The sequence below is a fragment of the Neltuma alba genome, unplaced genomic scaffold (assembly GCF_004799145.2).
Source record: "Neltuma alba isolate B1F8T4 unplaced genomic scaffold, ASM479914v2 tig00003893_pilon, whole genome shotgun sequence".
NCBI classification, from domain to species: domain Eukaryota; kingdom Viridiplantae; phylum Streptophyta; class Magnoliopsida; order Fabales; family Fabaceae; genus Neltuma; species Neltuma alba.
Genome location: NW_021633470.1, coordinates 625772 through 638309, shown reverse-complemented (window position 1 = coordinate 638309; position 12538 = coordinate 625772). Strand labels below are relative to the sequence as shown.

The 12538-nt window shown below is 35.7% G+C and overlaps 1 protein-coding gene across 1 annotated transcript in view; it reads left to right on the top strand.

Moving 5' to 3' along the window:
• LOC114742843 (uncharacterized) overlaps window positions 1-12538 on the top strand; it is a 52449-nt gene that overhangs the window by 26631 nt on the left and 13280 nt on the right. The window contains exons 33-45 of the mRNA XM_028931056.1: window positions 534-809; window positions 1008-1673; window positions 3561-3773; window positions 5075-5178; window positions 7483-7778; window positions 8052-8136; window positions 9447-10136; window positions 10263-10575; window positions 10740-10898; window positions 11026-11189; window positions 11327-11507; window positions 11589-11858; window positions 11947-12150. Of these exons, the coding sequence (XP_028786889.1) occupies window positions 534-809; window positions 1008-1673; window positions 3561-3773; window positions 5075-5178; window positions 7483-7778; window positions 8052-8136; window positions 9447-10136; window positions 10263-10575; window positions 10740-10898; window positions 11026-11189; window positions 11327-11507; window positions 11589-11858; window positions 11947-12150 (3621 nt within the window). The remainder of the gene's footprint in view (window positions 1-533; window positions 810-1007; window positions 1674-3560; window positions 3774-5074; window positions 5179-7482; window positions 7779-8051; window positions 8137-9446; window positions 10137-10262; window positions 10576-10739; window positions 10899-11025; window positions 11190-11326; window positions 11508-11588; window positions 11859-11946; window positions 12151-12538) is intronic.

Below are 12538 nucleotides of genomic sequence, written 5' to 3'. Positions count from 1 at the left end.
TTGGCTGATCTAACATTTTTTAGGCAGCTGGTAAGGTATTGGGTGGCTAAAAAATGACATTCAGCTGGGAAAAGTGCCACTTACAAAAGGAAATAGGTCTGGGAAACAGAGAAAGCAATGGCAGCAAAAATAAAGGCCATGATCAGGAACGAACGAGGGCAATATGCTCTAATGCCATGACAGGATTTAGGGAAAAATTTTTATGAGATTCACATCAGAAAGGTTGTGCAGTGTTTATATACAAGGAGGGAAGAACTTTCCTAGGAAAGGTGATAAATACACAAGGAACAAATATCAAAACTTAAGGGATTGACATCCCAAGATTATTCTGGGGTCAAATTATAAATACGATGATTACAAATGATCCATAATAATTACAAATAAAAACATAGTCCGTGAAAATTGACTCAAATCCTTGCTTGCTAACTCACGGTCAAGTATTTCTTGAGTACTTTGTTGCCCATAAATATATATATATTTTTTGGAACCTACGTCACTAAATTCTCTTGTTAGCATAATGATCTCTTGAGCAGGTGGATCTGTTGCATGGCATAATGTATGCTAAAGAATATAAAGTGATTTTGGATTGTACATACATGAATTTATCTGAGGAATCAAGGCTTCCTCCAAGCTTTCGTGGTGGAAATTCTGCTTCAAAAGATACTATTAGGCTTCTGGTTGATAAGGTTAACATGAACAGTCAGCTTTTGCTGTCACAGACTGTTACAATTATGGCTGTTTTTGTCAACCATGCATTGCTAGAGTTGTGTAATGGGATTGATGAAGCTTCACCATTGGCTCATATTGTTGTGAGTATTTTTTCTATAAACTCACAATAGAGGTGTCTGCTTGTCTACTCAAATTTGTTAGCCTGATATTTCAACTTCGTGTTTATTTATTTTTTTCTGACTACATTTTAGAACCTTTTTCTTTCCACTTGATGTTAGTCATCTAAGAATTCTTGTTTAATTTTCATTTTTATTTCTGATATTGTGGTGCTTTGCCAGCTGGAAGGCCTTTGGGTTTCATACCGTATGACTTCTTTGTCAGAAGCAGATCTTTATGTGACAATTCCCAAATTCTTTGTGTTAGATGTTCGCCCAGACACAAATTCTGAAATGCGTTTGATGCTTGGAACATCAACTGATGCGTTGAAGCAAGCAGTTACTGGAAACTTTCCCTTTAATAGAAGCATCTCTAGAAGGATAAGCAGTGAAGCTGGAATGGACATTGATTTGCCCATTTTAACAATGTTCTTGATGGATTACAGATGGCGGAGGTCATCCCAATCAATTGTGATTCGTATTCAGCAACCCCGGGTTCTTGTGGTGCTAGATTTTCTTCTTGCTCTGGCTGAGTTTTTTGTACCTTCGTTGGGTTCATTAATTGGAAGAGAGGAAAGTATGGATCCAAAGAATGATCCTATTAGCAATGACAACATAGTGCTGATGAAGCCTGTTTACAAGCAGACAGAAGATGTGGTTCACCTCTCTCCATGCAAACAGTTAGTTGCTGACTGTGCTGGCATCAATGAGTATACATATGACGGTTGTGGAAAGCTTATCTGTTTAGGTCTTGAAACAGATGCTACGGAACTTCACAACAGAAGGTTTCGACCAATTATACTCATCGGTCATGGGAAGAGATTGCGATTTGTTAATGTAAAGATTGAGGTAGTATGTTTCTTATCAAACTGTTACCATGTAAATTTTGTCTTAGTTTCTAATACATTTAAGAAGTTTATTTTCTTTTCTACGAAATGTTCAATGAAAAATAGTATGTGTTTGAATGATGAGTATGTGGTGTTTAGGTTAAAAGAAATGTATTAATTACTAAGAACCTAAGGTCGTACTTCATGTACTACCATTTGTGCCTAAGCTAATTTGCAATTTTAAATATACACACACTATAAGTTGGTTATTTCTTTCTGGTTATTGTTCTTTTCACTATATAGAGGTTCTTTTTAGAGGAGCACATGGAGGCTGTTTTTAGAATATTAAGGTATTTAAAAGTGATGATTGGAAAGGGTCTTTTTTATCTAGAAAGGGACGCATAGAGGTGTTAAAGTATTCTCAGATGCAGAGTGGACATGATCCATCTTCGTTCTGTTTATTTGTTAGTCTCTGATGGAAAAGGAGTACTATAGGACGCCCACTCTTTATTAAGCACCATAGACTACTTTATGGGATTTTTAAACCAAGTTTAGTTAGCTTTTGGGACAGGGTTCTTCATCCCACTTGAGTGACAATCAGTCTCTCTTCCATGAAAATCTTCATGACCTCTTAAACAACAGCCTATCACAAATGAAATTTGAAGAAGTAATCAAGCTTAAACAACAGCCTATCACAAATGAAATTTGAAGAAGTAATCCAGACAGGCATGTTGGATATCTTATCTTAAGGAGGTGTGTTGATCTTGCAGAACCTTGGCCTTGTCTTGTGGTTATAATTCCTTGATTTTCTGCTATTAAATCAACTATTTCTTGGCTGAAAAAACAACTAGTTAAATTTAAGTTTTCCCTCCTCAATTTGTTTCACAGATAATATATTTTATAAACCTTTTTTTTTCTGTTGCTGCTTTAATGGAATTCTTGTGGCAAACTTGTTTCCATAATCCCCATATATACACAAAATTTTCTGTGATAAGATTTAGATCAGAGTATCATTCTCAAGTATGAAATTTGGCCTAGATTTCAGAAGAAATTTTATCACCAAAGGAAAAAATCTACAACTCACTGGAGGACAAGAATTCCTCATACCGGGCCTAATAATGTTCAAAGTTGAAGCAGAAACAGAATTCCTATCAGGCCTAATAATGTAAAAGAGTTGTCCAAACATCACTGTATCATGACCAAATGCCAGGCACCATCAAAGCTTAAATGAATAAAGACAGCCTATCTAAGCTTGGTGACTTGGTTCAACATTCTTGGTACCTTGATTTCAACAAAATTAGTGAACTTCAGATTTAGGGGTTTCTGTTGTCCAGAGTTAGAGAATTCAACTGGGTGGATTAAATGGAGACATGCTACCGAAGTTATTTGTGACCATTAGGCAAAAAGAACCATATATTGTGCTTGTAGGGAGTAAGGGGATGAGTTTATGTGAGAAAGAGTAAGATGGTACAAATGTGATGAGGTGGGAAATGTGGCATGGAAGTAAATGATCCATGTGCTGGAGGAGGGAGAAGTGAGACGTTAGGGTGAATATATGGGGAGGTTGAGAGTCAGAGAAGGCACGATTTCAATCTGGATTGGGAGAGTCTCTGGCCTCTCAAGTGTTAGGAGGCTTTGTTTATTGGCCCTTATTTTGTTATTCCGTATTGCATTACAGTTGCTTTCCTTTGCTGCCATAGGTATTTGTTTTTGCTAGCGTTGAGGATCCTACGTTGCTTCTCTGAGTGGATATATAAAGGAGGAATCTGTTTTTTGTCCCTGTTTTTCAATGATATATAGAAATTATTTTCAGTAGTTATGGAGTTTCATCATTTTGTTTCATGAAAAGTACAAAAGTTGCTTTCTATCGTTTTGAAACTTACAACTTTGATATTGATTGATCCATCAGAACGGTTCTCTTCTAAGGAAGTATACATACCTTAGTAATGATAGCAGCTACTCAGTCTCTATAGATGATGGTGTTGAAATAGTACAGCTGGACAAGCCCTCGTTTAGTGGCAAGAAGAACCTGGAGCGTATGGCTAAATCATTTGACACTTCGAGTTCTGTATATTCCCAAAGTGAATATAGTGGAATTCAAAGTTTCACCTTTGACACCCAGGTAGATGATCTATGATTTTTCCAACAGTTATATGCATACAGTTGAAATAGACATTACTAGCATGTTTGGTCTCACATTAGCGAGCATCAAACATGCACAACATTATATGTTTCCTTATTATTATATTCATCTGCGCAAGAAACTCACTCAAGAATTTCTTAATAACCAAGGAATATCTCCCAATTACAATAAATCTCATTGTATCCTACTTCAACCAGCTGCTGTCCTATTTGTGTTGTGAAGATAATTATTGTCCTATTTAGTAGTAAGGGAACTGGAAACTAAGTAGCCTGTACTAGAGGCCCATATCTTTGTAATTGTCATTAAAGAAAGGATGTGATCACCTCTAATAAATTTCCAGTTAGATGATCTTTGATTTTTCTGACAGTTACATGTTCACCATTTTGGTCATTTGAACTCACTAGACTACTAATAATGCAATCAGACACAATTTTCTCCCTATTGAAATGATAATCAATCTCTGTATGCTTAGTCCTGTAACAAGATTGAAGACTGTATATAAGTAAGCTTAATTGTCACAAATCAGCTGCATCGGATATGCAACCCATGGCATACCTTCCTTTATCTGCCTGCAAACAAGATGTTCTAGATCAACTACATACACCATAATATCTTATTGCAACAGATTTTGAAAGGATCCTGAAATTTCATTGTGTTTTCTGGTGTTTCACTAAATAGGGAGAAAGTGAAAACAAAATTTATACATGATATTCCTTCAATACTCAAAAGAAAACGTTCTCTTATTAAATGTCTGTTTCTTTTTCCTGATCACTAGTGAATCTGCATTGAAAAAAAAGAACCTTCCTTTCTTTGGTTCATTAACAGTTCTAAAATGCATTAAAGAAGCTTCACTTATGTGCTAATTTGAGTTGCTTTTGATTCATTTGAGATAGTATCCCAGGTTTGCTTCTTCTTTTTTTCCCCCCAGAAGGGGGAAAAATGAAAGAATTGACACAGAGAGGTCTGAAAGTATTCTCGAATTATTTCTATTAAACAGATTACATGGGTATATATAGACATATGAGGGAGCAATCCTAGGTGTTATTTTAGGAAGGAAATAAATAAAAAATATTTGCAACGAATGTGGGGATTATTATCCCTTAATCCTAGGAATATAACAGATACAGATAATATTTCCTAATTAATTACAATATATTGTATCAGAAATTGTCTTACTTTTTTTATAAATTTTTTGCAAGAAATTTGTTTCCCTTGAAAAGGTTGGAAATTTTATTTTCCATGTAGATTATTTCTGACGGCTATTTAACTTTGGTATGAAGGTTATCTCTTCAGAATTCACCTTCTATTGTGATACAAAGTCATCTTTGGATGATTCATGGTATGGAGAAAAGCTTATTCGAGCTAAGTTGGACTTAAGCTTCATGTGAGTGTTTCCCTTTTCTTGTGTTGTTGTTTGCATATGATTCAAGCCTTCAGTTTTTTTGGGCAAACTCGAGTAGTGTTTTATGCATTTATTTTATATTCTCAGCGCGCGCGCGCACAGACAGATATATTTCATACTTTATTTTAAAAGATAAAATAAGAAATGGTATTATAGAGAAAGATGTGAGAGAAAAGGATATGATGCCCTCCACAAGAGATAAGACCAAAATGAATAGAGAAAAATAAAATAGAATTTTAAACATGAGATAGTAATCCTGATGAAAAACAACTAATTAAGGCTCTTGTAAAGGCAAACTCTTTTGGTTGGACGGCAATTCTTGATAGAATTAATACTAATTAGTTTATCTAGAATTTGAAGGTCCAGTATGGTTGCATCTCCATGTGTTTGTGTGATCCGTTTTTGAGATTCAAACAAACATTCACTATCACTGCTTTCTAGAGTGCCATGGCAGATTTGGATTTTTTATTTTTGGGTGCTTTTCAGGAGCCATGGGTTTGTTAGCTAATCTATATGTTTTCTATCCTTCAGGCATGTTAGAATATTATCAATTTGTGATAGATTAGGACAAGTATTTTGGTTGATGTGGAATTCCTAACATTTCCTTTTCTGTCATGTATTTAGGAGTTTATTGTAAATAACCTTTCTCTTTTGGACATTTTTATTGATTCTCTCTAGTTCTAGGCCTAGATGTAGTTGAGTCCATAACTTGTAAATGGATTTGAAAGAAATACAAAGACTTATTTAATTCATCATCTCTTCTAATTTCTTTAGCTCTTTCTCTTTCATTAATTACTAGTATGATGGATTTGAATCAGTTGTACTACTTTCATTCTTCACCTTATTTATAATTAGTGCAGTGCCCCTGAGTGTAACCTTGAGTTTTCACAACAACAGAAAACCTTTCAAATTCCTCACAGAGAATGCTTAAGGCCATGTAAAGATTTGTTGAGTTTGCACACCTTTCCTTATAGTCTTTAAAACCTAGCTAATGTAAAATATAATTCCTAATAAATTCTATCCTGATTCAAAACTGAAAATGAATTAAATTTAAACTTTTGAAATAAAGATAATTGTGAATCTGGGTCTATACTCCCATCATAAACTTAGTCATACCTGAAAATCTTTTTTGGTAGTTAATTCCATGGAGTTGAGTGAAGCCATTTGTCCCTAACCTTGCCTTGTGTTTTTTGCCCCTAACCTTGCCTTGTGTTTTTTGCCCCCAACCTTGCCTTGTATTTTTTGCCTAGGATCATGTCAGAGTTGGTGTGACATCTGATGAGGGAAAAATGATAGAAAATCATTTAAGATAGTTTGGTCATATACAAGAGGGGTGAGTAGATAGTCTTTAGCCCTATGAAGAAACGTAAAGGGAGAATAAGGACACTTGATCTCTTAGTTAATGGCTATCAGGAAGAATTGGTCTTGGGCAGAGCACAATGACAACAAATGATCCATGTATAGCCAACCCTATTTAGTGGGATAAGGTTTTTGTTGTTATTGTTGCTTCTGCTACTCATGTCAGAGTTGTATTTGATGTTGATTATCAATTTTCACTTTACAATCTCTTTCCCTTTAAGGTTTCACAAGCTTTAGCATTCCATTATTTCTTGATTAGCAACTTTTGTACAGGCTTCTCATTTCTAGGCTTCATAAATATAGTGAGATGAAAGCTTCATAAATACAGCTAGGTATCTTTGCATGAGAAATATTAGCAGAAAAAGCCATAGATAGGATGGAGATAATTTAGCAGAGGACACATTTTACCAATAGGATGTTTACTGCAAGTGCGAATTCCTTTGCTTCTGCACCTACTTCCTTTTGACATCAAAACATGGGTTCCCTTTGGGGCACATCATGGCTCTTGGTACATTAGGTTTAATTATGGGAGTAGTTTCAGGTTCTTGGATGGTTTGGGCTTCTTGACCAAGTTCCAGTTCATCAAGAGTAATCCCTAAATCAATTTAATAATTAAAATTTAGATCAAGTACTAGGGTTATCAATAATCATTAATGCGACACGAACTATTCTAACAGAAATCAAATACCCTTTTGAGGATTTTTTCATCTAGACTATAGTGCATTACAGGATCAGGGCATGATGCACTGGTTTCCTACCATATCTTATGGGAAATACCTTTTATTTTTAATTTATTTAGTGTTCTCATATGTCCTTTGTATTTGGGGGAGAGGGGATCTTACTGATTGGCAAAAGTAACTGTTCTTGCAGCTAAGGTATGTGACAAACAAGCTTTTGACCTTAACTTTATTCTCTCAATATGAGCAGGTATGCCTCCAAGGAAAAAGACACTTGGATTAGAGGCTTGGTGAAAGATTTTACTGTTGAGGCTGGTTCTGGTCTTGTCATCCTGGATCCAGTGGATATTTCCGGTGGATATACTTCAGTAAAGAACAAGAGAAATATTTCTTTACTATCAACAGACATATGTATCCATCTTTCACTTAGTGTTGTTTCTCTTATACTCAATCTGCAAAGTCAGGCATCAGCTGCATTGAATTTTGGAAATACAACACCCCTGGTTCCATGTACCAACTTTGACCGCATTTGGGTGTCTCAAAAAGGTTTCTGTTTTATTTTGAATTAGTTTGATACCCTAAAGTTATGAGATTTCAGACTTCTCTGTTTAGGTTATTTCAATCACTTTGTGAATCTCTGTTTTACATTAATAAGAACAGAGATCAAAGAACTGGACAACCTTTTCAAAAAACGAAGATAAAAAATTTATATCTATTTTTCCATTTTTGGTTCATGGTTGTTGTGTGTTGTGTCTCATATAGCCAAGAGAATGCAATATTTGATTCTTTATGAACTTTTTGGTCATTTGTACTTCGCAGAGGTTGACTCTCAAAACAGTATCACCTTTTGGAGGGCTCGACCACCGGCAAATTATGTTGTGTTAGGAGATTGTGTGACATCAAGGTAGTTTCTATTTTTCATCCATGTTGTACTTGGTGTGACAATTGAAGCTCTAGTTCCTTATACTTTCTAAGACAAAATGTGTAGTATTTGCTTTGTATAAAAATAATTATTGATAAGAAGAAAGAATAATAACAAAAGGCATGAAACAGAGGGCATGAAATCGTGTCTGAAGATAAGAAAGACAATGGAAAAACAACTATCTCTTTAACTAAAAGAGCCCTCCCATCCCTCTGAAGATCATCAAGGGAAGCTGAAGAATAAGCATCCCTGGGAAAAATGGGTGCAACACTATTTATGGGTCTAGAGCTAAGAGAATTTCCAATGGCTTCCCCTAGAATAAGGCCATACACAATAAAGTCCAAAAATAATGAAAAAAGTGGAAAAAATTGGAATTCCTCTTAGACTACCTTTTAAAAAAAAAAAAAACTATAGTATAATCCTCTACCAAGGATGTGGCATATGAAATCTTTTATAAAGAATTAAAGCATTAAGAGCCAAACCAGCCAGTCAGATTAGAAAACCAATGAACTTGTCACTGAGCTAGTGTGGAGAGTAGGGTAAACTGCACTAATAGAAAACCAGTCAAAAATCAATCGAGACTGAAAAAACAAATTATTCAACCAGTTTAAGCCGGTCACCCCCCCGGCCCCCCCAATGTTATGATATACCTAATAAGCATTAGGAATTTAGTGAATAAATATAATATGCACGTGCTAGAAAATAAGTATGCACATCATGGGTATCCTACAACTCATAATAATTTCATTTTTTTAATATCAAATATCTATTAACTTTTTTAGATTATAGTTACTTCTTATCGTCACTCACTATTTTTCTTTATTTTGTTATTGTTTGTTGGTTTGAAAACAAATTGTGTTTTTTTTTTTTCATTTTTCATTTTTCATCTTTCTTATTTAAAATAATCGATATATAATTAAAAATACAGTATTAATCATGGTTGGTCTGACCAAACAATTGTGAACGACTGCTTCAACCAGTTTAATTGCTAACCTGGCTTTTAACGCCGTATTAGAAATTTTTGCATTCTATTCTAACTAGAACACCACAAACCTGCAAAAGCTGCATGCTGCAGAATTTAGTGGCCAAGAAAGATCACTTAGAGGAACCCATCTCTCATTAAGTATCTTATTGTTGAGATTGAGGTGTAGTTTGTTTTGTTGGAGGAAATAGGTTTTTTTTCCAAAGCTTATGTTCTGTGTCTTGCATTTCTTTTTTGATGTTTGATAGAATGGGTTATGAATAACTTTGGATGCTTTGCTAAAATAATTCCTAATGCAATTTCCTGTCAGGGCAATTCCTCCTTCACAGGCGGTAATGGCAGTAAGCAACATATATGGTCGTGTAAGGAAGCCTATTGGTTTCCACCTTATCGGATCATTTATGAGTATTCAGGGCCTCCACTCTGTTTCTGGCAGTGATTGCTTTCTCTGGATGCCTATTGCACCCACAGGCTACATAGCATTAGGTTGTGTAGCTCATGTAGGGAGACACCCACCCACAACTCATGTTGTTCATTGCTTACGTTCAGATCTTGTAACATCAACATTAGTTTCAGATTGCATATTTAATATTCCTCCGAACATTCACTTTACTTCTGGATTTAGCATATGGCGTCTTGATAATGTTATTGGGTCGTTTTTTGCACATTCTTCAATTGAATGTCCCCGTGAAGATAGATGTTACGGCCTTAATCATCTGCTACTCTGGAACTCAAATCAAGTGTCGTCTTATCTAGTAGATCCAGTTGCAGATTTTAATTCTGATCATGATGATGAATATCAGGGGTTAGACCAAAGTATGAATACCTCTGAATGGGATATTCTCAGCTCCATTTCAAGAGGAGCTAGCTTCTATATGTCAACGCCTAATTTTGAGAGAATTTGGTGGGACAAAGGCACTGATCTTCATCATTCAGTCTCCATTTGGCGACCTATTGCTCATCTTGGTTATGCTGCCTTGGCTGATTGCATCACTGAAGGGTTAGACCTGGTCATTTTTATACTTTCTTTTCCATTTTTAGTCATTATTTGTGTTTTGGGTGACCTACTTTGAACTTTTGTTTGTTCAATTGTTCTAATATCTTGTCTCTTTTGCGGTCTTTTCAGCCTGGAGCCTCCTACACTTGGAATAATCTTTAAGAATGACAATCCTGATATTTCAGCAAAACCTGTTCAATTTACCAAAGTCGCCCATATTGTAGGCAAAGGAATTGAGGAAGTTTTTTTCTGGTATCCTACAGCTCCTCCTGGTTATGTTTCTCTAGGATGTATTGGCTCCAGAACAGACGAACCACCAAGTGTAGATTTGTTATGCTGCCCAAGGATTGATCTTGTTAGTCAAGCAGATGTTCATGAGGTGCCACTTTCAAGATCTTCAAGAGCACCTCAATGCTGGAGTATATGGAAAGTTGAAAATCAGGTTACTCTTAACTTTCAGTGCTCTCTGTCCTTCAAAAAGTGTTCCGCTTGTAGCATAAGAAGTTTGATTTTAATTAATGGGTTTATGAGTGTTATATTTTACTCAAATATTATCAAACTTTAAGGGGGGGGAGGGGAAAGGTTAAACGTGTATCCTCTCTGCAGGCCTGCAGTTTTCTGGCTCGTTCTGATCTTAGAAAGCCATCCAACCGATTGGCCTACATAATTGGTGATTCAGTGAAGCCCAAGACTCGTGATAACATAACCACTGAGCTGAAACTCAAACGGCTTTCTTTGGCAATTTTGGACAGCTTCTGTGGAATGGTGTGTTTTCTATGCCTACTGTGGAAACATCGCTCTACCATTATATTATACCAACAATATCACTTTTACTTGTTGAGAGCCACCATTTTCTTGTAAACTTCAATTATAATTTCGACTACCCTTCCAGATGACACCCCTATTTGACACGACCATTACCAACATCAAACTTGCAACACATGGTGGACTAGAAGGATTGAATGCAGTGCTGATTTCTTCAATTGCCGCATCAACCTTTAATGCACAATTAGAGGCATGGGAGCCACTTGTGGAGCCATTTGATGGAATATTTAAGTAATATATTAATTTTAACAATTTTCAAAAAGAATTAAATTGTGAAATTTTCAAATCTTCTGACATTCTCATTAATCATCAAAAAGTCCTAGTGGGAATATTCTATCAATTAAATTTTTCCCATTCGACTTGTTTAGGTTTGAAATTTATGATACCAATGCACACTCACCATCAGGGCTTGGAAAGAGAGTTCGTGTTGCTGCTACCAGTATCCTGAATGTGAATATCAGTGCAGCAAATCTTGAAACCTTTGTGGAAGGCATTCTTTCATGGAGAAGACAATTAGATCTTGAACAGAAAGCAATGAAGCTAAATGAGGTCAAATTTATAAACAGTCATACATATATCACGTTGAATGAAATGTCTTATATAAGCTTTACCAGCTCATCGGCTTTGCAGGAGATTGGTGGTCAACCAAGAAATGGAGAAGACACAACTTTTTCTGCGTTGGATGTGGATGACTTGCAGACTGTGGTTGTAGAAAATAAACTTGGTTGCAATATCTTTGTCAAAAAGTCTGAGCAAGATATAGATACTGTTGACAAGCTACATCACGGTGACTCTGCCTTGGTGTGGATTTCACCTCCAAGGTTTTCAGATAGGTTAAATGTTGCGGACAAATTTTTGGCACCGCGATACTATATTTCTGTACAGATACTTGGAGCCAGGGTGATACTATGTTAAATGGTTTATCTAGAAATTCAATCGCAATTCCCCGTACATGAAGTATTGAATTGATTTATTCTAATATATGTAGGGTTTACCCGTCATTGATGATGGAAACAGCCATAACTTCTTCTGTGCTTTGCGTCTGGTTGTTGAGAGCCAACCAACAGAACAGCAAAAGCATTTTCCCCAGACTGCAAGGACAAGATGTGTGAAGCCTTTAATTTCAAGTAGTGATGGGGATGAAGGCATGGTAAAATGGAATGAACTCTTCATTTTTGAACTTCCTCAAAAGGTATTTCATTGGCTAGTTCCATACTTCTGCTCTGATCTGGTCCTATATATTTGTTGTCCTGATTAAGACTATTTAGATAGACCTTAAGCAAATATTATGCTCTCTTCGTATGAAGTTGATGGGATATGAGCAAACCCAGATTGAGTTTCCTTATTCCATTCACATAGAAAACCATTACTGGAGAATAAATTACAGAGTGAGATGGATAGAGAAGGTTGATGCTCATGCCTCAAATCAAGGAAAGAAACCACGGCAAATAGAATATAATAATAATATTCAAAAAACACATTAATGAAACTACAAGATATCAACTAATAATGAAAATAATAATCAACTATGCCAATGCTTGAAGGCTAATGAGCAAGAATGAGAAAATCTCAATCTCCAT